This window comes from Erpetoichthys calabaricus, chromosome 2 (genome assembly GCF_900747795.2).
Source record: "Erpetoichthys calabaricus chromosome 2, fErpCal1.3, whole genome shotgun sequence".
NCBI lineage: Eukaryota > Metazoa > Chordata > Cladistia > Polypteriformes > Polypteridae > Erpetoichthys > Erpetoichthys calabaricus.
Genome location: NC_041395.2, coordinates 165,299,478 through 165,323,099, shown reverse-complemented (window position 1 = coordinate 165,323,099; position 23,622 = coordinate 165,299,478). Strand labels below are relative to the sequence as shown.

The 23,622-nt window shown below is 38.0% G+C and overlaps 1 protein-coding gene across 1 annotated transcript in view; it reads right to left on the bottom strand.

Annotated features, from left to right (window-relative positions):
* The window catches only part of klhl6 (kelch-like family member 6), a 35,996-nt gene extending 12,789 nt beyond the window's left edge, over nt 1-23,207 (bottom strand). Inside the window, exons 1-3 of the mRNA XM_028794756.2 lie at nt 22,856-23,207; nt 17,620-17,785; nt 2,988-3,437 (exon numbers count right to left, since the gene is read on the bottom strand). Coding sequence (XP_028650589.2) covers nt 2,988-3,437; nt 17,620-17,785; nt 22,856-23,115 — 876 coding nt within the window. The 5' untranslated portion in view covers nt 23,116-23,207. The remainder of the gene's footprint in view (nt 1-2,987; nt 3,438-17,619; nt 17,786-22,855) is intronic.
* Between the last annotated feature and the right edge of the window lie 415 nt (nt 23,208-23,622).

The following is a 23,622-nucleotide window of genomic DNA, read 5'->3' as shown; positions in this document are numbered from 1 at the left end:
GAGACAGATTTATTCACTGCATTTAATAATTGAACAGCCTGATAGCCAGAGTAACACCAGGCAACCAGTGCTGCTGATCCAGAGTTTGTTCAAGAAAATATGAATATGGAGGAGGCCAACTATTGATGTTTGCTGGAGAAATGTCTCCAAAGATAGTCTGCAGTACGGTGACCATTTTAGGACATCATCATTTTTCACTTTTTCTTAATCATCAAAAATCAGTATTACTCTGTGTCATGTATCAGAGGTCATTTAAAACCTTGCATATCATGAAACATCACTATTATTTGGTATCAGGTATCGGTAGTCACTGTACTGGAGTAGTGGGCCACTGACTGGCTGTAGATCGTAATAATAATAATAATAATAATAATAATTATAATAATAATAATGGGCGGCATGGTGGTTCACTTCCCGGGTCCTCCTTGCGTGGTGTTTGCATGTTCTCCCCGTGTCTGCGTGGGTTTCCTCCAGGTACTCCGGTTTACTCCCACAGTCCAAAGACATGCAGGTTAGGTGCATTGGCGATCCTAAATTGTCCCTAGTGTGTGCTTAGTGTATGTGTGTGTGTGTGTGTGTTTGTGTGTGCACGCCCTGCGGTGAGCTGGCGCCCTGCCCAGGGTTTGTTTCCTGCCTTGCGCCCTGTGTTGGCTGGGATTGGCTTCTGCAGACCCCCGTGACCCTGTAGTTAGGATATAGTGGGTTGGATAATGGATGGATAATAATAATGCATTTTATTTATAGGTCACTTTACATTAGCAGTAAATCTCAAAGTGCAAACATAAAAAGTTTAAACAAAGGCAAAGCAAGATAAAAACTGAGATAAAACAACAATAATCACAGCATTCTTGTTAATAAGCTTTCCTAAATGGAAAAGTCTTTAGCTGTTTTTTAAAACAGCCCACAATCTGCTGTGTTCTTATCTCTCTGGTAGGGCATTCCAGAGCAGTGGAGCAGCAGCTGCAAAGGCTTGGTCACCCACTGTAAGAAGTTTGGTAGCTGACTACTTCTGTCTTTAACATTGATTTACATACAATGGTATCTAACCACATTCCTTTAACCGCAATGACCCTTTGTGGTTTTTTAGTTTGACTTTGTATCTTATATATCTTGTGTTTGTGCATATTAGGTATGCTTGCATTGTTTATTTTTTGTATTCACTTTGTTATTGCTTCAATGCAATTGACATTTATGTACAGTCACTCTGGGAGTGCTAACTAGTCATTGCCTAAAGTGGAACACAGAGCAGAGCAGTGAATTGTAGGGTCCTAATATTTTACATGCAAAGTCAGCCATTTTCAATATCTTAAATGCTGTTTTTGGGACTGGTACTATTATTCACTACAACCCAAATAAAATTAAACTCCTCCACCTTCCCCAATCTTGAGCTTGATAAGTGTGTCATTTTTCAAAGATTATATCTATTCTTTTTTTTAGGTAAACATGTACTAGTTTTACACATGTACACATTTTGGTCACTCTTCTACAACATGAAAGGAGACAGTCTAAGAAAACTGTTTTGCAACTTCTGTAGCTAGGTCTTGACTGGTTGTTATTACTTGTACAGTGTTTTGTCTTGGCCACTCAGGAACACTGACATTTTAGTTTTCTTAAGTCAATTTAATGTCCCTTTTTGATGTTTGTCTTGGTCATTTACGTGCTGGAGTATGAATCTATTTGTAAGTCCTAGGTGTTCTTGACATTCTACCACTTTTTGTTCTGCTCATTCCTCCACTGATATTGCTCTTCTGCTTCCACAAGACTTCCATGCTCTAAAACAGAGACATTTCACCATGCCATGATGCTAACATATTCATGCTTTGCAGCAGAGGATTGTGTTATCAGGGCAATGTACACTACTTGGCTTCCATCTCTTACCAATTAAGCCAAACATGCAATTTTTGGTCTCCTTGAACAGTAGGATCTTCTTCCACTTGGCCACCAGGATGTCTCCTGGCAAAAAAATTAGTTTAGATCTAATGTTTCTATATTCATCATTGACCTTCGTTTTGTCATAAAATCAATTCATCTAATGTTTTGGTGACATTCCTGACTATTGGTTATGCTTTGTAAATTTGAATGCCCTTTACTCAGTGGATTCTCATTACCTGCTGTACTAGTCAACACTTGAAAAATTGGAGTAATAGATAAACCTAACTTGAATTCATTGGAAAAAGTGTAACTAAATAAAACTGTAGTTCAACTGATTATGAGGCATCTGGATGCACCAGAACATATTATGAGTATAACAGATATGTTACCTTTTATTTTTACTATTGAATTATTGAATAAAGCACATCCAGAAAATGCTCTTGTGATCAAAAATGGAATGTGCTCAAACGCGAATGAGCATCTGAATGGAGAGAACTACCAGCTACATAGTGCCATTTTACTGCAGCTCTTACTTCTGTATTTAATGCTTTTCATTGGATAACAGCTAAGTTGTGGAAACATTTCCAAATCCTAATTTATTAATTTCTCACAAATATGTCTATTTTATATATCACCATGTACTGACATGCGGTCATGCCAGTCGCTCAGTTCCTGTGCAGCTTGCCCTAACTCTAACCATTTAGGTGTGTAGCTTATCAGGGGTAGAAAATAAAATGAAGGGAAAAAACTTGAGCTGAGCCCAGTCATTGTGCTGATTAACAGATTCAAACAGACTTAAGTTGTTTGAGGGTTTTCTATTTTAAATCTTTAAATATATTTGCTTTTTTATGTTATTATTCCATTGGACTTGCTTATGTCCAGTTTGCTTGGGTATCTTTTCTCATTTTTTAATTTAAGATTTTAAAGCTCTAAAAATTAAATCTAATGACTCTGAACTGGATTTAGTGGGTTTGATAGTGGAGAAATGGATGGTGGAATAGAAATATGTAGGAAAAACAGTAACAGAAAAAAGTGATATTGAATTCATGCTGTTTCTCAAATGGCAACTCACTTTCATTCCATAATTTCAGGTATATTATTTTAAAAAGTCTTACGTCATTTCCAGAAAGATGATATTTCCTTGCTTCCTGCAGGAGAGGAAACACATCAGGACACTTGCGAATCACTTCATCCCCTTCTACTTTTTCAACAAAATACCATGGGTCCAGCAGTGGCAACCGTACATTTCTCAGGATCTTTGACAATAGTGGCAGTCTCTCATGTTCTTGTGAACGAACCCAGCTCATCACTGCTTCATAAACTTGCTCCTCCTCAGTCACACACAACTCATCACTTTTTAAGATCTCACAAAAGATATCACATGGGATATCAAGAAGTTCTCCATAGGTTACCACCTGAAGAAAGTTCTGGATTATGTAGGTTTGCACTTGTGTTTTTAGAGCAAGCAGGGAATAATCATCAGCCAGTCTTAGAATCCCCACACAGTTTTCTGGTAGCATGGCTTCAGTGAGGAAATTAGCACAGGCATCTACAATTCGTAAGAACTGAAAAGACCAAAAAAAAAAAAGTCAATCTAAATATTGCACTTTCAGGGTATTAATGTCAGTTTATCATTCTTCAACTCTTCATCCTATGCATAAAAGTAAAGTTTATGAATGTGTTTATTCGCCCTGTACAAATGGAAATGGCATGTCTAGAAGAAGTGACTTAAAATACACTTTGGCCAATCTTTTCAACAATGGATCTGCTGGAGGGCAATGTGACTGCAGCTTTTACTCTAACACATTTTCTGATAAAGCATCCTCTGCCTTTAATCAACACCTTCTTCATTTAATACATCAATTTGTTATTTTCCATACCTGTTTATCTAATTCAGAGTCACAGAAGCTATAGAAAGCATGAAAATAAGTGCTGGATGGTTCACTAGTCCACTTTAGGAGACACTCATATGCACACATTCACACTTATTCTTGTAGGATCAGTTTAATATGAGCAGTTAACATAACACTTGTCTTTGGGATATGTAAGGGAAAATGGACAAGCACAGCCACAAAGTCCTCCAGCTTCTTATTAACTGAAAACATAATTTTGGAGCAATGCACCAGCCACGCTACGGTCGTATGTATTGTACGTTCTGTGCAATCCTTTTGTTTTAATATTTTTGCAATACCCCTCAGGTAGCCCAAGTGACAGCAGAGGGGATAACCTCTCTATATACAAGGAAAATCTATTGTGCTATCCTATATTACAGTGGTCTCCGAGTCCAGTGCTGAGGGAAACTCATGGCTTCAGGTTTTTATTCCAACAAATTTCACATTCAATGCCTCATCTTCTCCTTTAATTGATCTTATGGTTTAGATTTCTGACCTACAAAAATTTCTAAGTAGTTCATTAATATTTGTTACCACAGTTTTAAATGCATACTGTTTACACCAGGGGGCACTCCCACTCCCAAAACACCCAACACATAAAGGCTCAGACACGTTGCACTCAACAAGAGGATTTTTATTTATGTGAAATGCTCTTCCCAAGCGTTTCCCACAGCACAATCACAGCCCCAAAGCAGCACACAATAATAAAGCACTTTGCAACCCTTTGTCTTCTTTTCTGCTCTCTACCACTGCCTCCTCTGCTCCTCGCACAAGTTTCATCTCCTTCCTCCAGACTCTGGCTCCTTGAGTTGTATCAGGTAGTCCCTTTAATCCAATCTCCAGGAATGCTTCCAGTGATGTAAAGCTGCAGCTCTGAGTCACTTCTGGGTGAGGTTGCAGCTCCCCCTAGCAGACCCCAAGGGACAAAACAAGGCTGGCCCAGTACTACAATACCCAGCATGCCTTGTGGGCACCCAAATGGCGGTTCCAACCTCGGCTGGCTGCCATCTAGCATCCTGGGGAGACAAAGCCCTGTGTAAGCTGTCTCCCCCTGTCCTTCCAGTTTGAGGGAGTCCTAGCTGGACAAGGATGCCAGACTTTCCTCACATGTCTTTTGCTGTTTGTTTTTTTTGATTTGCACTTTTTTGTGGAGTTTGCTCCCTTACTTTTATCCTGATGATAAGCAAACAACGTTGACTGCTAAGCATTTCATACATGCGAACAGACCACTGAATGTAGCACTGAAGAAACTGCTTCCTTATAGCATTCAATTTTGACAGCATTTGGATGCCATTAAAGGAGCAGACTCTATAGAAAATGGCAAAGGAAACTTAAGCATAGCAGGTTTTGGCAAAAATACAAAGGTTTTATAATTTCTTACAATAAGAGAATAAAAAAGGACAGCTGATAAAAGAATGAGATTAAGTAAATGTAAGAATGAACCACTGATTGAGAAATTTTTTGGAATAAAACTGAACTTGGAAACCATCACTAAACTACATTTCTTACATTAAGATTCATCTTGTTTATGTGAGTGCCATGGCTGGATGATGGCATGACCTCCTACCAAGATGGAAGGTGCCAGGGAATTGCTGAGCAGAAGCCAGATGCCAGGAACAGTTCCATCCCCCATACGTTAGGGGTCAGTGGTTTGCTGGAGGCATCCTAACTTGGACACCCACATGGGTTTATGGGAACTGGAGTCTGAAAGTGCAACTCAAACAACCTTGAAGTGCTCCCCACAAGTGAGGCCAGGTCACCAGAAGCCATGCTGGGTCCGGTATAAAATAAGCCAACACTCAACTGGAGGAGTAAGGAGAGAAAATGATTCATAACTATGGCAGAGTCTTCTGCTGCCATGTGGTTCAGTCTGATTCACGGTTGTGTCCTTAGCTGTTTAAAGCTTACCTTCCACACTTACAAGGATGGAAAGGGAAATGTGACTGACTGTTTTTGTCCTTTTCAGAGAAATATCTGATGAAGGCCACACAGTCAAAACATGATGTCTCTAATATGCTTTTGTATTCATAAGAATTAGTTATGAACACTCTGAAATGATTAATTTTTTTGTCCTCCAGACTCTATAGTACAAGAACACTCTCATATTTGATATGCCATTTGACTTGCTGTGATGTCTAGTTATGCAAGAGTTTGAGCTTTTTGGGGTTTCCTTCTATTTTTGCCCCTCTAGACCTGAAAACCCTTATTTTTAGGCCCTTTTGGGGCCATATTTTGTGCAGGAAATTACACCCTTATGATAAATAGTAAATAAAAAGGTGTTCTTCGGGATAAATGATTAGAAGGACATAAAGTCGTGCAAGCCACATCAACTGACTCCAGGAGTTCACCGCCTAATGAGATACGAGGGTCAAAGTTACTTCTTTTCACAAAACTTTGAAAATTGGGAATTAGCAATAAAGGAATGGGGAATGTTGTTTTAGGGTATTTTTAGTTTGCTGGTATTATAATATTTTTGATATTTGATTCTTTATTGGTGGTCATAGCCATCTGAGAACCACTCCCAGAAGATTAACAGTGACAAATTTCAAACATAAGTATGTAGGATATTGTTTTAGACTATCTCAAAGTCCATGATCACAAATGCATTTTTTCATTTTTGACCCTTTATTAGGGATCCTGTTTTCCAAATACTAAAATACCAACTCTAGTCCTGCATGGACCACTGTCAGAGGGTAAAAAGTGTCACAATTAATTTTTTTAGAATGAAGAATATTTAGACTTTAGATATTTAAATTGGGATAGCACGGTGGTGCTGCCGCCTCGCAGTTAGGAGACCCGGGTTCGCTTCCTGGGTCCTCCCTGCATGGAGTTTGCATGTTCTCCCTGTGTTTGCGTGGGTTTGCTCCGGGTACTCCGGTTTCCTCCCATAGTCCAAAGACATGCAGGTTAGGTGCATTGGCGATTCTAAATTGTCCCTAGTGTGTGCTTGGTGTGTGTGTGTGCGCCCTGAGGTGGGCTGGCGCCCTGCACAGGGTTTGTTTCCTGCCTTGCACCCTGTGTTGGCTGGGATTGGCTCCAGCAGACCCCCGTGACCCTGTAGTTAGGATATAACGGGTTTGATAATGGATGGATATTTAAATTGAGCCACACGTCTAAATATTTACCATATTTGATGCAGAAGAAAATCATTACATATCTTATGAGCACCTTGATTTAGGGATGGTTACACTAATTCAGACATTTTCTATATTGTTTTCAGCATGGGAAAAAATGTTTACAATTTTCCATTTGCACATGTATATTAACATAGCACTTCACTGACAAATCACATGCAGTCCCTACTATCTAGATTTACATTCATGCAATATTGTGAACAATCTCCTTGATTATCAATGTGCATTTTGATTAGCTATAGAGGAAGCATAATATAAGAACCTAAACTGAACAGTGATGACATGATGTTGACTAGGATGTTTTCCTGCTCCCTCCTTCCACGCTTTTTGCCCTTGAACCTTACTATCAATATCTGTTGACAAATACACTGAATTTCATAAGTTACAAAGGGAAATGAAAAGTAAAGCTTACTATTCATACTTGCTCTAGCATTTAATCAGGTACATGCCAACCGAACCTGATTGCTCGCTCAATGCTACTCAGCCTGTACTATGGAATCTGAGCCCCAACGATTTGGTTAGCTGGTATTGCTTGCTAGTGGTGATAAACTGTAAATATGGGGATGTACACCCAGATGAGCAGATGAAAATGGAAACCACGATGAACAGGTGAAAAGGAAGCCAATTCACATGCTGCTACTTGAACAAAACAAATTCACTGAATTCTAATTTTCAATTTTTTCAATGTCTCCTTTGAACTCTCCTCTCCTACAACATCACAATATGTATTGTGTTATTTGTGTTCAAGAAAACACTTCTTCCGAGTAACGCAATCAGATTTTTTTAAAGAAACAAATTTGTGTGTTGTCTATTTAGTAACACCATCAACAAAAAATAAATAAATAAACAACTAAATACTGTTAGGCAGCATTCATATCTAATGATTGTTTGGATGTTTTTGAAGAAGTGAAAATTGATATTGACTTGTGTTGCAAACATCTGTTTTATTCTCCCGGGAATAGGTGGGCTGTAGAAATGTCATACATTATTTGTGATATAAGGAAACAGGCTTAGATGTCAGAATGCTCAGAGTTGACTTTATTCACTATAAAATAAGACTATACTATGTATGTGTAAGGTTTTTAAACCATTCTGCCAGTTCTTTCAGTTACTTTCTTTATTTACAAGTGTTGTGCGTTGCTGAGTACAGATACAGTAAATCATGGTTTGAGTGCCAACCTGACCATTGTCATTGTGGAGTTAGCACATCAACTACATGACCGTGTGTGTATGTTTTTTATTTTCCTAAAAACTCCAGATTTCATCCCAGATTAAGTATTGGTGAATGTGCTTGACTACAGTATGCCCTGGAGTGGACTGGCACCTTGTCCTGCTGTACGCTTAGAATATTTTACATCTAAATTTTAAATTATCATCTCAAGCTTAGGTTTTGCTGACAGAACCATCAAATGTTTACTGTATATGCAAATCATTGTAGCAACAATCATAATCAGTACTTACTACGTCAATGTGGTTAAATGGATGGATGGATGGATTTTCTTTTTTTGACTCTAGTTTGCATAATGTTTATGGTTGTACTTGCATCTTTTAAATAAATGAATATTCTTCTGAGTGTTTTCTGTCTTTTTATTTATCTTTCTCAGTAATTATGATTTACAGTTTTTGGAATTAGGGTGTGGGCTTTCCTTTCAGTTTATTAAATTTTCTTTATTGGCAATGCATTAACTATTTTTTAATTTTGTTATTTGTTTTTCCTGTTGTTTGCTTGAGTTCTTATTAAGAAGTATTTGCTCCTGTTTGTAGTGTTGCCTAATTATCCAAATGGTTCTTGCTTTATTATTGTAATAATTAATGTATTATTTAAATATTTACTGGTAGTCTGTTTTTGGGGAGAGGTTTAATATTTTTCCTTCCTACCAAGATTACATATAAGAAACTCACAAAGTGTTCAGGAGAGAGCAGAGATCAAAACGCTGAAAGCAAAAAGGATCATCCACCCAATTGACAGGAAGATGAAGATGGCAGGGTTTGAAATCAGAAACACAACAAAGTTAAAACCAAAAATTATTCCATACTCAAAATATCTCACTAAAAAGTTGGTGCCATAATCTGGCTTATGATTGTATTTCTTTCCAACTTTTCCTGGTTCTAGTGGTTAGAGTCATTTTTTGCTTTGTTGTGTTTTTAATATTGCCACAAACAATTCACTTTCCCCTTTTAAATTGTGCCAGGGCCTCCAAAAATTAGTTAAGTGGTTGTTGGGGTTTGCAAGGACAAAGAATCAAGTGGTTAGATTTATCTTTTGCTTTGTTGTGGTTTTAAAATGGTCACAAACAATTCACTTCATCCTGTGGTGCCATGTTGTTTTCCTTATGGACACCAGCATGTTGGAGACTTGTTGGCAGGACATGAGGCCCTGGTGCTGGTAGACGGTTCCCATAGGTTGTTTGTCATCATGTAACCAGAATAATGTTTTAAAAAGCTGCTGTCATTCATTTTGTGAGTTTTTTTAAATTACACGTTATGATATTTTTTCTGCCTTCTTATTACAATTCATGTTTCATGTTTCTTGGCACTGGTTACATGTTCCCTTCCTGGCTTATGACTTATCGCTCTGTTCTCTGACCACAATTCTACACTTCCTGAGATTTACGTTTTAATTGCTGTCTTCCCAATTATGACCTCGTGTGGATTCCGATGTCTTTGTGCTATCTCCTAATTCTGTTTTCTCTCTAAACTGCTGTCGCCTCATGCAATCAGCACAGCTTGTTCCTTTAAATAGGTAACTGAACATAAGGTATGCTCTAAAAAAGATGGCTGTCATGATGTCACACATTCACATGCATAAAAGACACAGTCACAGTGATACCTGATGTCATAGCAAGTAATACTCAAAATGAAGGTATGAATAAAATCATCACTTAATACCAAAATAGTAAAAAATAATAAATAATAAATGTCAAGAATAAACTTATTCTCCGCCCCCCTGCTCGCTTCGCTCGCCAACCCCCGTGTTTGGTTTACCAGATATACAATACAATACAATTTATTTTTTGTATAGCCCAAAATCACACAAGAAGTGCCGCAATGGGCTTTAACAGGCCCTGCCTCTTGACAGCCCCCCAGCCTTGACCCTCTAAGAAGACCAGAAAAAACTCCCAAAAAAAATGGAAGAAACCTTGGGAAAGGCAGTTCAAAGAGAGACCCCTTTCCAGGCAGGTTGGACGTGCAGTGGGCGTCAAAAAGAAGGGGGTCAATACATAGAACAGAATAAATCCTCAATACAGTATAAAAATAAAAATTCTAGAAGTACGGAGTAGAATTTCACATTAGATGATATCACATAATATGATTTGGATTTGTTTTAAGTCCTGGAGACCTCATTCATCAAGCTGCCTCCCCCATTTTGTCATTCCACATCTGAAATAGCGCTATTCTGATGAAAGGACCCCTCATTCCCACGTCCCCAGGCAATCTACAATTTAAATAGATTGTTATTTTCTTGGGAATTGTTACATATGCATTATTTTCTCTTTTACTTTAAAAACTTTTGTAAAAACAACACTTGTTTCTTTATTTCCTGCCCCACGCGTGGTTACATCTCTTTTTTTCCAGATGTATAATGCTGCTGTATGCTGCTTTTAAAGATTTGAGACAAGGTCAAATATAAATAATGTCAAATATAAATAATGTCAAGTATATAATATTATCTGGTATAATGAAATAATTTTTTGGATGTTTTAGATGAGGACCTAAGAACTCAACAATAGCCAAAAACTCTTATTATTGTGATTCTTTTAGACTGGGGATTCTTTTTATTGATGGTGATATGTATTGTGCTTTTGCTCAAATAGTTGCCTAAACTTTCCAAAACCATTACCCAGCACAAATGAACAGATTTGAACAGATTCAAACACTCTCTAGTCCAATATGTAATGACTAAATTGACACCTTTATTGTCTAAATGCAATTTGTTGCACTAAATTGTTGTATGTTGCATTATTTGTGAATATATAATGTTGTGTGGTACATTGCACAAAAATCCTTTTATATTTATTCACTATGATTCATGTTCTTTGATATTTTTATTGTTCCTGTGACAACAAATATGAATAAGAGTTCTAACCTACTAGTTATATATAATAAATAATATCTGAACTTCAAGCACTAGAATTGCCAAGTCTACTGACTCTGAGAGAGACAGAAATGTTTTTTTATGAAGAAAACCTTTTAGATACACATAGTCAGCGAGCAGGCGTCAAGGTCCGCACCAGAAATCAAGCTTATCTTTCATTAGGTTAGATTGCTAAACAAAATAAATCAAGAGTTAGTAAGCAATCATAAACCAGGAAGTTGCAAAATAAAGAATTTTTTAGAATGAACTAACGCAAGGAACTATAAGCAAACTTAGATATATCGGAAATGTCCAGGATGACCTTAAAACTATCACTCGGATAATGTTAGAAGCAGTGCACATTCTGTGGAAAGTTGGGAAAATGAATCTTCATAATGGAGTCATCCACAGAAAAACAAAGATGTAGTTGAGACATAAAGTTTAAAATATTAAACTTTCTCAAAATACTCTGGGAAGCCAAAACTAACATTAAATTTGTTCTACTTGAGCCACCAAACCTCAAAATACATACAAAGACTCTGAGAATTCATTCAGGATTCCCCACAAATAATTAACAAAAACTGCTGATCAAGATGATGTTATGAGTATGGCCATTCAGCAAGGTCAAAAGGGACAATAATGGAAATGATCATGATGGTGTTTGTCACAGAAGCCAGTGAAATCAGGTGTCCTATTTCTTTCATTTACAGTCAAAAAACCACTGATCCAGAAGAACACTAGCCTTGATCTGACTCTGCCCACTTCTCCTCTATCTGTAACACCATTCCAATCTCTGGATAAAAAGTTTACTGTGGTTTTGTGATCTTATCTAGTGACTGGCTGAAAATGGGACTGTACAGCACTTTAACTGTACCACATTGCAGATGGTGTTCTTGTACACCTTCTTCATCAGTCACTATTCACTTCAGCAATAAACCCTTTCTGCAGTTTAGGGCTACCGTGACTTTGTGTTTTATTTTTACAATAAATTACTAATTTCTTGACGTGCTTATAAGTAGTTCATTTGTTTAAATGTAAAAGCTTCAAATATAACAGTTAAGACTGCTACTGCAATGCAGCGATTCAGCTCTTGTGTTAAAGCACTCTCAGTGCCACTACATTAGGTACATCTTTCTAGTGCCAGGTAGGACCCTCCTCTTACCTCCACCATTATTTGAGACATACATTCAAACTCTTGCTAGAAATTTCTAGTAAGGAGTTTGGTTGATGCTGATTCAATAACATTATGTAGTTCCTGCAGTTTTTTAGCCACACATTCAGGTTGTGAACCTCCTATTCCATCTTATCTCAAGGGTGTTCTATTGAACTGAGATATATATGGACCATGCTAACTGTTGTAGTAAACCGAAGTCACTCCCATACTGAGGAACCAGTTTGAGATAATAATTGGTTTATAATATGGTACATTACCGAGCAAAAAAAAGGCATTTGAAAATGGTTGGGCTATTGCCGTAAAGAATTGCATATAATTAGCAACAACAAATGAAAGAAAATTAGTGTTTAAAGACCTAAAGTGTACCAAGAAAGCATTCTCTGCATAATTGCACTGCCTTCACTAATGTGTACTATTGGCACAAGGCAGTTGGATCTGTAGATTCAGGATATTCATTCAAACATCTGACCCTATCATCTGTATAATTTATTAGAAATCAGGTTTTGCCAAACCAAGCAAAACTTTTCCAGTCTTTCTTTTTCTTTTCTTGATCATGTGCCCACTATACCCTAACTTTGTTGACAGGAGTGGATCCGAACAAGCTACTGCTACAGTCTATTTCAATGTGCATTCAGAAATGCCCATCTGTACGTGACTTTTTGAAAGAGCTAATATTTGAGTGCTTGTGGCATTTCTGTTAGCTTGAATGGGGCTGGTCATTTTTCTCTGACCTCTGACATTGCCAAGGTGTTTTCTCCCAAATAACTTCCACTTGCAGGGTATTTTGTGTTTATTGCACTGTTCGTTGTAAACTCCACAGGCTGTAGAGGGCAGTTGGGCACCTGTTGATGCCGGAACTATCATGGCCGGCACCAGCAATCATGCCATGTTACAGCGTCTCTTAGATCACAACTTTCTTATTGTAATATTTAGTTGAAACCTCTTTTCCATATCTAGACTCCTCTGAGCACGATGCAGAATTTTACAAAAACTCTGTGTTCTCTCTGTTTTTTCTTTGTAGTTCCTAGTTTTAGATAAACTTTTTAAATTAATATTGTCAAGATAAGATGTGATCTGGCATTTAGCTGTTCACTAGGAATTTAAAAATTGATTTTAAATTAATGATATGTTACTATCATTGCAAACCTGAGCACTGGCTCATCTCAACTACTCGTTGGACAAGCTGACAACTTGGGAGAAGTAACAAAGAGAGCAAAGAGGATCTGAAGGCTAACTTACGTCTGCAACACCTAACAACTTACTGTAAGAGGCCTTAAAAAATATAAAGTAGGGTAAATTAAATATTCCCATATTCAGCTGGTAGAACTACGGTCACTAACAAGCTCTTTTATAGCCACATGATTATCCATTTGGACAAGCAGGCTATTTGCATTAACTAGCTAGTGTTCCTAATAAACTCGCCACTGAGTATTTATACAAAACTCAACTGGGAGAAGTGGAGGATAAAAGAGAGAGAGAGAGATGAAAAAGAATTGTGTGTGTGATAACAAAGAAACATTTTGTAGGGTATTTGTACAATAAAAACATTTTATTTGCACTTGGACTTGCATCTGTGAGGTTGTGTCACTGGTTTGGGGTGTTGCAACACTGTTTAACTCCAACTTAAGAAGCACATTATATATACTGGGAATGCAAAAAATAAATCAAGAATCATTGAAGGGCTACCCAAAAATGTTTGCAACACATTCTACACTTCAGTCAGAATTAACAGGAAATGTCTGCAGTTTATTTTGTGGTTAAGTAGAAATATCCTGCTCACTGCTGCATCGCCATGGAGCAATCAGCTTCCTAACAGAGTGCACAGCATCTGTTAACAAATATTAAATATACCAAGTAAAGACTTGTTTTTCAGAAGATTTTTCAAAGTGAAGCAGGGAGCTATCAAAATACTTGAGGGGACCCAAGTACAGCGGGTAACACCTCAGCACCACACTGGAACAGTATGAGTTTTTTTTGGTGGCTGGAGTGCCAATCCTGCCATCAACTCCTAAGTTTTCCCTGTAAGTTGGACTGGGCTGGATGCAGATTAACATCATACCTGGTAAAAAGCAATTGCAGGTTAAGGGCCTTGCTTAAGGGCCCAGCAGAGTAGAGTCAATTCTGGTGTTTATGGGATTCAAACCAACAACCTTCCAATTGCCAGCGCAGATCCCTAGCCTCAGAGCCACCACTCTGCCCATACTTTGTCAAACTGGTTAATATTAATTAAAAACGATTAGTAGTAGGAGTGCACATTCATGTGCAAAAGAAACATCAGAAATGCAATTTAAAACATACTTGAATCCACTAGGTAGACATGGATGGGAAGAAAACAGAATTAACCTCTGAAAAAAATAATGCATGTGCTGGGGGAATAACATAAGAGGATAGTTTCAAAGATGGAAAACAAAAGTTTCATTATGATGTAAATTCCTTCTTTCTACCACAACATACTGTAGATGAAACTGTCTAGACATTTGACTAATACAGAGGCAGTGGCTATATTAAATGAATGTGGAAGTCCAAGAATGAGGTCAGGCTGCTCTCACAGGCCTTTTCCATCTGCTCTTAAGCCTTGTCATTTAGCTAGAACAAGTAGACTTAAGTGGTGTTGAGGAACCCAAGGAAAAGAAGAAGAAAAGGGATAGATGTGACAACTCCAAAGGCACCTATACATTTTGTAACACACTAGGGGGCACCACTGAGGCCCAAACCACAGACACAGCAATACCCAATGTAATTCCAGGTTTGAATAAATGGTTTTTAATCGACAAAATGCCTTCCACATACAATTAACAGCAACATAAACCATTCAAAATTCATTCTTCCACTTCAAAAACACCCACTGCCTCCCAACTCTGACTCGATTTAAGTGAGGCAGCGGGCTTTCTTTTAAGCTAAACCTGGGAACTGCTTCTGGTCTCCTGTACAGGACGTCTGGAGAATTTCCAGGTCGTGTGGAAACCAGGACAGCCTTTATCCAGCAATGCCCTCTGGCAGTCCCCAAAGGGCTGCATTTCCAGACTCCAACTCCCATGTTGCCCTGCACATGTCCTAATTGGGTTTAGCCCTGAGGAACACTGCCACCTGTCATCTGGGGGAATAAACTGCTCTCAAAAAGCCTGTTCGCCCAGTTCATACAGTATAGTCTCCTGGCCGGTCTGAATCCTTCCTTTATCCCGGCCAGGATGCTTATCCTTCCTTCCTTGCTGGCACCTACAATTATAATAACCTCTGTGGTATTAAAATTGCCCTTTACCAGTTAAAGGGGCTCATCTCCAAAAAAGGCCTTTAACCCAACAGAAGAAGGAGCATCAAGCCACTATTGAAGAAATGAATTACAGGAACAAACAAACATAAAAGTACTGAGTCTACAAACAAAAGTGAACATTAGCAGCACAAAGAAATTCACAATCTGACAGACTCAAGAACGAATGAATAAACAACTTAAGTAAAAACAAGACTTGCTTCAATAATTAAACTAAGTTCACATGTGGGTGCCATGGCAGCCATTGTATAGCAGTCAGACAATGAAATGGTCATTAACAACACGTCAGAAGTTTAGAATAACAAGCTCTAGTGTTAGTAAGCTATGATAAAGCAATATGTCTTCAGCCTTGTTGATAACATGTCTCTTAACAATCTGTTAACAAAGTTTAGGACAAAGGATCTAATGACATTACCATCCATCCATCCATCCATCCATTTCCCAACCCGCTGAATCCGAACACAGGGTCATGGGGGTCTGCTGGAGCCAATCCCAGCCAACACAGGGCACAAGGCAGGAACTAATCCTGGGCAGGGTGCCAACCCACCACAGGACACACACAAACACATTACCATCTAGTGTTATTTTGCATATCCTTTTAATTTTGTATACAAGAATTAATAAGATCAGTCACTTTAAACAGTGCCCCCTAGCTTTTACTAATTAAAAACTACAGAGTTCCAGTGGTGGCAATTTGTGGGGAGGCACTGTGGTAGTATTCACTCATCCTGGAGATGTTCTGGATCATATCTGAACAGAATGCCAAGCAGCTCAGTAGGTGGGCCGAGCCACATCCTGTAAAGGAGACCAGGGAGCATCTAGGAGCTGAAAGAGGCCATACTCCAAGCAAGAAGCTAAATGCCACTAGAAGAGAAGGCAGCAGTTAGGCCTTCTGGGCACTTAGGAGCAGCAGGAGGTTTCTTTTGTGCTCAGGCTACAAGAATGAGTGCTTCTCCCTTTAAAGAGACAGGTATATCCCTCCCAAGAAGTAAGGGATGATCCAGAATCACTTGCCAATTGGTTGGGCATGACCTGGAAATGCTCTCAGACCACCGTTTAAAAGAACCTGTGGTCCCAAAGCCAGGTCAGATAGAAGCTGGGTTTGGAGCATGGCGAAGGCTTGTCTGATGTAGAAGAGAAGGTGGAGGAGGAGGAGATGCTGGAAGTCCAGGACAGTGCACAAATGTACAAAGGTTCAGGGGGCAAGGCTTGGCTAAGTATAGTATTGTACTTTTCACCCTTTGTTAGTTTACTCTACTTAGCTTCAACATATTTTGGTTTTGCTTTGAGGAGCAACCCTGCTGTTGGTAATAGAAAAATTCAAAGACCTTTATAATAGATCGCTGGTATAAAACTCATATCTTCGACACACGCACAGGCTGCAAGTTGTCATTCATACCACATTCTTAATTGATAAGCAATTAGTGCTGCTAATGGGACCAACTTCTTTAATGCTCATTTTAAGTGACTTATTTTGTAAAGATTCAGAAAACTTAATTGTACCAAACAATAATGAGATGCAAAAGGAGCCAAGAAAAGTTTTGCTAAGATGACCAGTTTGCACCAATGTGTACATCATGTAATATTAAATAAAAAGTCTGACCAATATTAATCTGCTTTGGACCACAAAATAGATTGATGGTATTCTCAAAAAAAAGTATATTAATAGTTTTGAAAATGGCTGGTGTGGAAAAATGAGGGCCCTGACAGGCCATTAAATTAAATAATGTGTTTCATTTACAGAAAGATCTGGCTTCTAATTAAGTAATTACAGCAAAAATTGTGGCCCTCCAGGAATACAATTGTCTTTGGCTTGCTCATTTTTGTATGGCTTCTGGTTAAGGAAAAATATCCAAATAAGAGCTAGTGAACCTTAAAAAGAAAGTTAATTAAAATAAAAAGTTTAATTAGCAGCAGTGGTTGGTTGCAATTAATAAAGTGTATGGAACAAAAATTCCTCCAGGATCCGAAATTTGAACATCATTGTTATTAAATGATCTAATTTTCCAGCTATTGTATGTCATCTAAGAAAAGAAGTTGAAAGATGGTTTGTAAGACAGAAGAAAGACCCCTCTTTTTTGCATCTTAATGTAGCTTCTTATGTAAAACAATACAATGTATGTACACCTTGAATGTTACTTTAGACAACATTTAGCTGTGAGAAGAGAGGAGAGCAGAAATTTTAAGGCAAGAGGTACACCCACCTGGAAAAGACTAGCAGCTTCAAGTATTTTCTGCACATTGTACTTGGTGAGGAGCACTCTGCTGGTGTATGTATAATCTATTAGTATCTTCATTGTCTCTGAATCCACACCCTTAATCACAATTTTGTCTTCATTTTTCTCTTTCAGATTGTTGCAAAACATGGCCCTGTAAAAAAATATAACAGTAGGGGTTACTTTGTGTCATGTTTATATAACCATATGACATTTTGAGGATTATTCCTCTTAGATTTTTTCAATTTATTTTTTGAAGTGGCATGTTCCTTTATATTGTTATACTCAGTCACAGACTGTCCTGGCAGCATTGATCTTAAGTCCTGCACAGTGTATTAACCCATTCCAGAGCACATATAACACATGCGCCTACACCCACTCAGTCTGGGACAAATTAGAGCAATTAGTAAACCAAATATAGACATCCTTGGTATTTGGAAAGAAAGCAGAGCAAAGCCAGAAACTGAACTTGAATCTCTGTAGCTGCAAAGCTGTAATGCAAAAACAAACCAGCATACCTCCCTCCAACAGATATTGACACATACCAACTATGATGTCACAAAATCTGATTTAACAAATTGAAATAAGCAAGCAGCAATGACTTGACTTAAATGTTTTCTACAAAATTGATCAGACTCTTACATCTGCTGAGAAAAATTCTGGACCAGCCTTCCTTGTACTTCAAAATTTCTAAAAGCTTTCCCGAATTCACAGCCATCTTTAGGTCCCACCCCGAGAGCTCAGTTTATCAGGATTTTGGGGTTACTGGTTATGTTTTAAATTCTGGTGCAAACCATCATAAGATCCTTGTTTAAGATTCAGGTCTCAAACTAAACTGAAGAACACCAGCTTATAATTTGGAATGTTGGTTTCTAGTCATTCATGTCCCCAATATGCTCCTCCTTTTATATATACTGTATCATTTTCAAGTGTGTTTTGGACTTCTTAATAATAAACTACTATTCTGTATAGCATCGATTTCACAATGGACCCTGCATCAGTGATTGCAGAGGTGATTTAGATTTGGGCTTTGATTTGGCCATTGCAAAACCCCTTTATATTTTCATTTTCTGTTTTCTAGGTTTCCATCATTCTTTGCGGTTGCTCCCCCTCTTTGTGTTAAGTTTTGGTTTTGTTATGTTTCATTTCTCAGTTGTTCATATTTAGCATTTTATACTTTAGAGACATTCGTTGTGGGGTATTCTGAATTTTTTCACAGTCTTTTAAAAATGTGTTTTAGGTTACATTTTGAACTTGTGGTTCATGGTTTATTTTGTAAATGTAGTTCTCTGGGTTTTGTGTTTACTCACCCTCTGTCCTTTGTAGCTTTTACCTTTTAGTGTTCTTGTCTAATTATTTAATTCCTCTTGTTTTTACTTCCTTACATTTCCTAATTACTTTTGCTTTTATGTTAATTTTGAATTGTTTTTTGTAATAACATATAATTTTATTTCTAATTCATTGTTATGTTTATTAGTCAAGGACTAGTAGTTGTTTCCCATGTTCTTAATTCAGTTTTAACAGAGAGATTTATCTCTTTGTACTTTGTACTTCAGTTCCTAGTTCTGAAGTTTGTTTTTTTTTCAGAGAGGAAATCAAAAGTCAGCTCTTGAATTAACAAAAATGAAGTAGCTTCAAGGACATGCTGCAAATAATACAGCACAAAAGTGAATATTAAGGACAAACACTTTAGATTGTAGCAAGAGCCACGTATACTATTGGCCTGTTGTTAGTCTGTCCTCTCCTTAAAGGTATACCTGAGAAAATCGGTTGAGGTGGTTTTGCCTCTTGTTGGGGATCTGCAGGGCAGCATGCATGATGGAGATTTAAACCGGAAAGGCATGAGGAGAGAGCGCCACCTGCAGGTGAAGCAAAGAGCAACATCACACCAAGCACCGGAAACCCGAAAGTACAGCCACCCACTGGAAGTTGGATTTTTTTCCCCAGATTTACACATGATACGTGGCTCAGAAGATGAACCATTTTGTTTATTATTTTCTCTCGAGCGCCCAACTAGTTTTCCTGGTAGGCTAGAAAGTTTATATTATTTGTGCCGACTTTCAGGAGATTTCTTCCTGCTTCCCTACTCATACTGAACAGTAAGAACTGTAAAAGCAGACTGTTATTTTTATACGAAACAAGATTAATAATGGCGATTGCATTATGCACCCTAATTTGTTTCTTTCAAGCTTTGTTCTATATCTGTTGTTGGGGGGTGGGATGGTGGTGTTGATGTAAAGTCATTTGTTTTGTTTGTAAAGTTATTAAACTAGGATTAATGTTGGTCACTGAACTCCAAACAGATTTGTATTGAGTATTGCTGCCAGTGCGATAGCAGTATTCTGATCAGGTGGCTGCGCAGGACTCCCCAGGGTAATGGAACAAGATTACTTCATTATATGAATAATGAATTGAATTTGAATGAATAATGAATATGAATTTCCCCTTGGGATTAATAAAGTATCTATCTATCTATCTATCTATCTATCTATCTATCTATCTATCTATCTATCTATCTATCTATCTATCTATCTATCTATCTATCTATCTATCTATCTATCTATCTATCTGTCTATCTATCTATCAGGGCTGAATGAAAAATAATGAGACTATCCCTGTTTCTCTTTCATGGAGGTAGACATGGGAATGCTGTACAGGTATCTGTGAATGGCATAGGTCGACATGTGTGAATATACCTGCAGTTGGACTGGCGTATTTTTCAGTTTTTGGTCACAGAAATAGGAAGCACCCTGTTCGTGTCACCATGGTGGATGAAGAAGACATTCCTGTGAGAGTGCAACAGAGGTGTGTGATTGAATTTTGCGTCAGGCTTGGGAAGAGTGCTAATGAAGTAACAACTGAAAATAAAAAAAACTACGTAGAAAGAAGTTCTTCTCAGATGATGAAGTGCAAAACGCCACGGCTGCATCGCTGAATGGAATGTCGCAAACAGTCTGTAACTTGTCTTTGAATCTTTTGAAATGTTAAAAACGTATCATGTGAAGGACACTACCTCGAAAAAGAAAAAAAATTCTGAGCCTATGGAGTCATCCAATTTCGAATAAGAAAAATAAGTCACAGTACTTTTCTATCAAACCTCGTATATAATTAACAATTTTGTGGGGTTCTGTAATTTAGAAGAATGACAGGTAGAGAACACCTATAGTTTTGGAGAAGCGGGACTAAATGAGTCTTTCAAAATACAAGTACACTATACTTCATATGAGAAAATGATCTGATTTGTTCTGTCTACGCATGTAACTTCTTCTGTGCAAATGTTACACCCTACTGTTGTGGGGAGAAGGTTAAAAAGACAGCAAAAAATCAAAGGGGGAAAAACATAGTATAAAACGCACCAAGTAAAAAATAAAGACTGCCTTTTAGTATTGCATTATCTTCTCTTATTTATGTTTCTTCGTTTAATATTTTATGTCAATATGTTTAGGTTATTCGCTTCTTGGTAAACAAGCAGAGAAGTGTGAAAACACTATCTTGTGTTTAGCCGTACCCTTTCTTATTTAGAGGTATATCCATCCATCCATCCATTTTCCAACCCGCTGAATCCGAACACAGGGTCACGGGGGTCTGCTGGAGCCAATCCCAGCCAACACAGGGCACAAGGCAGGAACCAATCCTGGGCAGGGTGCCAACCCACCACAGTAGAAGTATATCTGAAAGCTCCATTTCTCATTGTAGATGTACGTTCATTTTTCACCACAGCATTGATTTGCAGAATGCATGTATTGATGTGTGAAAGCACATAGCAGACTTGTGAATACAATGTGCATTTTGCAAAATGTCTCGTCAGTAACAAGACTCCAATGGCACAATCAAAACTGTCACAGTGTAAAAGACAGTAGTCTTTTGTATAATTGGCTTGTTTTACTTTTATCCAGTTATGTTTTTACAAGAATGTAGAAGCTCTTTACATTTAATATCATACCTGTACTTTAGTCATTCTCAAGATAAGCACTTATTTGTATGCAGTGGTGCATTACACTGCATACACTGCTTGATTTCTCCCATTTCCTAGAACTTCCAGGTGGCTCTGAGGCTAGGAATTTGCACTGGCAATCGAAATGTTGCCGGTTCGAATCCCGTAAACGCCAGAAGTGATTCTACTTTGTTGGGCCCTTGAGCAAGGCCCTTAACTTGCAATTGCTCCGTCCTGGGTTTGATGTTAACCTACATCCATGTAGGCCCTCCAAACTGTAGGGGTTGGTGGCAGAATTGGCCACCATGAAAAAACCTCACACTGTTCCATTCCATCTGAACTAGTGTGGTGCTGAGGTGTCACCCGTCACATGGCTGCACTCGGGTCCTAATATGGGATCTTGAGTTGGTTCATCATGTGGTGGATGTGGCAATGCACTGTATCAGCGCATGCTTCTAACCTCTCTATCTCTCCTCCGGAGCTCAAAGCCATGCCAAACCATGCCAGTGGGGGAAGTGAGAGTAGACAGCATTCTAAAGACATTGATGAAGCTCCAATTTGTTTTTGCAGGGAAATCTGCACTTTTCAAGCACAAGCATATGTCTTTTAGCTAAATGACTTACCACCCAAGCCACTAGCCAATATATTCTCAAAGCCTCTAGTCTCACAGTTTGGGCAAGTTGCCATTGATCCTCCACATTTTTTTCAGAGAAAATAATGTCTTTTCTTAGCATGGACTTAACTTTGAATTATATATGCAATGCTGAGAGGTTTTATTTCTTCCTTAATTTCTGTGGGTTTAATGTGGTAATCTAAATTTGTTCCCGCACTGCTGAGATTTAATGTACTGTAGTTGGTTGCCATTGTGATAATTTCACCCTGCCTATCAAAAAATGGTTGTTGACTTAATTAAGCTAACATCTTATTTCAAAAGCAGTAGTGTCTCTCTTCACTTTTACTGCTAAGATTAGCTCTTGGTTCAACGTAGCCAGAATAAGGGCTTAACAAAAGGTATGAGCATCTTTAGAAATGGGAGTGTTCTGAATGCTTATTGATAGTTTGTGTGCTAACTGTTCTTCTTTATTACTCTACAGCTACCCTGCTTTGCAATGTATCACATTTCTATACTCTAGTGTTAGCCAAGACAAAACAATGTGACTCCACTATAGCCACCAGCAAACTACATGTACATTATCTGTACACTTAAGAAAATTAAGTATAGCATGGGTGTGGAAGCAGATGTTCTTATATAAGTAGGATTACATGAATAAAATTGATGGCATTCCTCACCTGAAATAATTACTCGCAGCAGCTAAGACGACTCTGTGACAAGGAAATTCCCTGCCTTCAACATACAGCGTTACATCTGTTAGAGAATTTTCCAGTCTGAGATTATCCATTGCAGTTTGCAGCTGGAAGGAGAAGCCAGTGTCATCAAATTTTGTGTTGCCATCATTAGAAAGCTCCACCATGTCAATCGTTTCTCTGGGTGCATCATTGCTCTGAGAGATCACAGGCGTATCTGTGCTATTTTCTAAAGTCCCCTCCATAATGTGTTGCTCTGCCTAGCAAGACCATTAACGGCACATAACATATTACATTGGTTTCCTTCTGGTGTTTTTTGCTGTTTCTTTTCCTATGAAGTCAGATACCAGTGGCTGTGTGCATTTCCTGTTGAATTATACATTCTTATCTAGAACTAGCAGGTGCAAAAACAGGAAGTTCTTCACTTTCACAGTATCAATAAAGTGTAGTAGCCTATGTAAGGCATTTGTGTTGTTTCATTAAGAATATTAAAGCAAATGAAATTTTAAATACCGTTGGTTTTTTTGACAAGTAAATTGAGAGAATATCTGCTTGTACATCACATGTTGAACAAACTCTATAACTGCCTTAGCTCATTAAACCTAACGTGATCAGTGTTTTGTCATTGAAGCACACTTTAGGTGGTTTTAAATGTGAAAAACAGATTGAATATGAACCAAGAAGAACAGGTCAGATGTCCTTATCCTCAAACACAGTTGTGGGTCTGGATCTTCCTCTTCTTTTTCAGTCCT